The sequence below is a fragment of the Opisthorchis viverrini genome (assembly GCF_000715545.1).
Source record: "Opisthorchis viverrini unplaced genomic scaffold opera_v5_78, whole genome shotgun sequence".
NCBI lineage: Eukaryota > Metazoa > Platyhelminthes > Trematoda > Opisthorchiida > Opisthorchiidae > Opisthorchis > Opisthorchis viverrini.
The window spans coordinates 471,655-475,918 of record NW_008751734.1 but is presented as its reverse complement, the minus strand read 5'-3'; the positions used below and the strand labels follow the sequence as shown (position 1 = coordinate 475,918).

General features: G+C 43.9%; 1 protein-coding gene across 1 annotated transcript in view; it reads right to left on the bottom strand.

Annotated features, from left to right (window-relative positions):
• The window catches only part of T265_04612 (hypothetical protein), a gene marked incomplete at both ends in the record, with an annotated part of 18,348 nt that extends 15,176 nt beyond the window's left edge, over window positions 1-3,172 (bottom strand). The window contains one exon of the mRNA XM_009169394.1: window positions 3,134-3,172. Within this exon, the coding sequence (XP_009167658.1) occupies window positions 3,134-3,172 (39 nt within the window). The remainder of the gene's footprint in view (window positions 1-3,133) is intronic.
• Between the last annotated feature and the right edge of the window lie 1,092 nt (window positions 3,173-4,264).

Here is a 4,264-nt window from a genome sequence, read left to right as displayed (position 1 = left end):
AACCACTGAGTCTGCTTGTTTTCAGTTTGCAAGATATTTTTGATACCAATCTTGCAATGTTCTCCCAATTCGATTTATCCCATCTCCACCTCCACTTTTGCTCGTTGTGACTCTGGCCATTTACCCAACCGCCCAAGGTCACTCTTGGCCAGCATTAGTTTTCAGTTTTAGTTCACATCAGCCGACTGAGTCCTTGAGTTAGTCGGACTTCATGCCCATTGTTCCCTACAAGTTGCGAAAGAATCCTATTATTATTGTTTCATTGAATACTTCCCACTTTTTATGGCACTGTCCACTTTTCGCACAATCCCCACTACCGGAAAATCCCCCAGTCATGCCCCATTCAGACTTTAAACGCATGATCATGCCAGACGATATGCCACCCACAAGTTGGGAATAAGCATTACTATTATCAACTGCTTAAGAAAATTTGGGGTCCTACTGCAACGTAAAAAAATCGCCACAAGCCTCTGGAGGCGCAGGAAAGGACCATAACCTATCCAGAGGTGCTTCTGAAGTCTATTGGTTCCAGACATCAAAATATGGAGTAAGACGTTGAAAGATTATGATCATCCAAACTATTGGGCGTGAGTCTTTTCGAATAGTTTTATATACTCACTAACCGAGAAATTTGGCTATCACGTTCTTGTCTACACGTCTATTGACGATGATCTGCAGGCAGACCAATACCTGACCCCTGGCAGACGACCACCAGAATATCTCAAAAATACCGGTCTAAATTGTTCTTTTTTGGCACAATTTGTCACCTTATTTCCAAGCTTTGTCATGGTTGCCGGACAGAAGCGTCATTCCCAAGAACTCCTTTTTAAGGCCTACATATGACGCGAAGTGTGCGAGCACCCAAAGTTGTGGTTAGTTGCCGGAAACCACCTCTCTTCTAGACCGCGCAAGGTTGAGCGCTTGGTGAAGCAATCTCGATCCTCGTTTGGCTGTTTGTCACTAGGCTTGAATTCGCCACGAAAACTTGCGCTTCTTCCTCAAGTATACCTTGACCCGGCTCAAAATACAAAGTTCAGATGAATCCCATGGGGAACTTGGGAAGAAAAATCCCGCTGTTTGAGTATTATACGCATAAAACCATTTTGGAATTCAGAAATAATTTCACTGATCTCTAAATGGCTAGCCCCGTGAAAGTAAGTACTGTTGCTTCTCTAATGGATAAGGGCATACCGTTGATTCCTGTTTCTAAAGCGCACATTCTAAGCTCTAAGTGGACAGCGTATCAGTGAAAGCATTCAAGAGTTTTTATTAAGTTCTTGTTGACTCTGACCAGAACAGCCTATTCTGCACACTTCTGCCATTTGTCAGCCGCGTTCCCTAGATATTCGCACAGTGAGGACTTGAAGTAACCACCACTCATTCAAGGAATGTACCGAATAACGGGTGTGTTTGCAGTGACATGCTTTTGGCATGTAATATGGGATGTAATATAAGGTCGACCTGATTGGGCGATCAGTATTCGCACAATGGAACTGAATTTTCGAAAGCCACGACGTGTCTCCGACGGGCGCAAAGAGACATGCAATCGAGTTCAGTGCAAGAGTCTAAACTTTTGAGCCCCATCTAGGCATCCAGTGGTCTCAGAGGTGCTAGGATAGTATTTCACCAAACGTTTTCCGCCAGAGGTAAAAATATGAGAGTAGATTAAGTTGTTTTTTTGGTTTGAGCGCATGCGCAACAAAATGCAATACATTGGCGTAGAAGGTTTTATTCCACCTTCGAATATTTTGCAGCTAAGAGCATTGTGCGGCCAATGAACACCACCTGATTGTGATGATAATGCTGAGCTGCCAAAGGACTGCGGAAGGTGCTTTCAAAATTTGATCGGTTGTGTACGTCGTTCCCATAAGAAATCGGAGTTTTAGGACCATGAAGTTACTTTTTCCGTATAGCTTTTCCGTTATTCTAGGTCATGAACCCCCCAGTATTATGCTGACAAAGAACGAAAGTGAAGAAACCCTTGGTTTTGGTTCAGTCGCTCGACGACAGTATTTATTGTGGACAGTTGACGGCGTTTGGGAAAGTGCCTCGGAAAGTTTTGGAATGTAATGGAGTCATGCACAGTTACCGTCGTATCATTGAAACTAGTCAAATCCGCCTGAAACATGAAGAGTTTCTGGTTCATAGACTATCTTGCTGTTAGATTACAACACCTACGGGTAGTGGGCTACATAACCGAAAGGTTTACCCCAGGGATGTTTGGGTGACCACTCTGCCCTGGGAATCTTTTTCAGGATTTTCAGAATAACAGCTCCTGGCTCTGTCCCAACATCTGTTTTTTAAAGAGACGTACTATAAGGTACTTGACACCATTTTTTTGTTTTCGTGCCTTGAACTAACCCCTTTTTAGTGAATAATGTATATCAGACACGATTTGCTCTTGAGATTTCAGTGCTTCAGTTGACTCAGTGTACCCAATTCAAACGCATTCACTATTTTGACTCACAGCCGTTGGATCGGTCATTTTCTCTGCAGGATGAAGTAGGATTTTGTATAACTTTGTCTGCGAAGATCCTTTTCAGACATTTGCGGCCATGTAAGGAAGGCCAGTTGGTGCACCGGTTACGCGCATTGCCTAAGGTAGCAAAGTTCATGGATGGTCACACTGGCCATCACGCGGTGCCCAACGAATTTCGGTGTGCATGAAGATGTACCAGCCAGACGCGGTTCTACACCGTTCGGCTCCTTGTGAAGAGTTTCCTTCCATAATTCTTCCATCCTTTATTTTTCCTGCTCTGCTAGGGGGCGTAGATTTTCCATGTGCAAAGTCCAACAGACGGTGTTTTTTGTGGGCATACAGCACCAGACGTGTTGCTTGATGTTAATTTTCAATTTTACTGCTGTGTAGAAGTTCCATTCGTTTGATATTTCTGGCGTTAAATATATTAAGTAGTGCTGATTGAGCAACCCCTGCGGCCAGAAATATCCGGTCCTCGGAGTTATTTCTGAGGAAAGCACCGCATGTATATCCCCTATTTCGATGGATAGAGTTTTCAGTCAGGCAACGTTTTCAGGTCCATTACTCTCTGTCTCATTTTGTTAAGTTCACTTGAAGGTCAGCGATATTTACGCTGCAAGGAAGCCAAGACACACATTCATTTCTCCAACTTACTCCCGTGTACGCAGGGGCCTTTTTTAATTTTACTGTCATGTTATAACGTTTGGAAGCTTTCATTGTCTATGTTCTTCAGTCTCTGGTTTTCATTCGTGTTTATTCTCTACTTTTAACGGTCAACATTGCTGGTGTTTCGGTTGGACCACATCTGCAGGAAGAAATTTCTGCCAAACGACAAGTGCTGCTTTAGTACCACCTCAACTCCACCTCTTTGTCGACTGCCTCGTTTATTTTTGGGTTTTCAATAGGTTATAAGTTCGTGAGATCGTCGGCGCTGGAGCTTTAGGTAACTGCGTGGGACTAACAAACCAGACATTGAACCTTTGACCTTTGGCACTTCAACCTTCTTAACTACTGAACTGATTTCAGTAAAAACAAGACCTTGACTTCCTAGTGGGCCAGATTTTGGCCCTGCTTGAATTCAAACCCAGAACCAACGGCCAAGGCTCAGACCCATAACTAAGAAAAGACTGTCATACAGTTGTGGTGCAAATGTTGATAGAAAAGCCCTAATCTGCAATGACCTATCAACCTTTTCTCAGTGCTTCCCAAGGTAACAGAGGCGGGTATCACCCTTTCGTCAGGCTCTCGTCGGGCTCTTAGTGTGGCCTTCCTCGTTCCACTGGGATTGTATCTGACGGTCGCCGACAGTGCTTCTTGTGAGCCTGCGTTGTGAACTTTCTCCAGAAATAGGCAAATGGTCAGGAAATAGAAGGCCCCTGTACGTAGAAATCCCGGAGGTCGTGTGGGTGCGTGATGTGATTTATACCGCCAGGAGCATCAAGTCAGTGTTAGAGGATTGAGCGATATTACTGCATATACTGAATCCAACTATCTCTTCAGTGTAGATCTGCTTCCGGCTGTCGAAGAGTCGGTAGGTTGCTCACTGAAGCATACGCCTAAATATTTACTTGTTATAGCCAAAAGATGCTTTTCACCCGTTGCAGGCAGTCTGTGTGTTTGTGTGGGTGACCTTAAATGACCCGCTGTGAGTTTACTGTCCATCTGGTGAGCTAAAAGTATATTGCCAAGGCAACATTACTGGATTATTAAATGAGCGAATAGATGAAAAAAATAACGTAATGTGTATTTGACTGCATGCCGTCTGAACTGAAGTTGCATTGCATT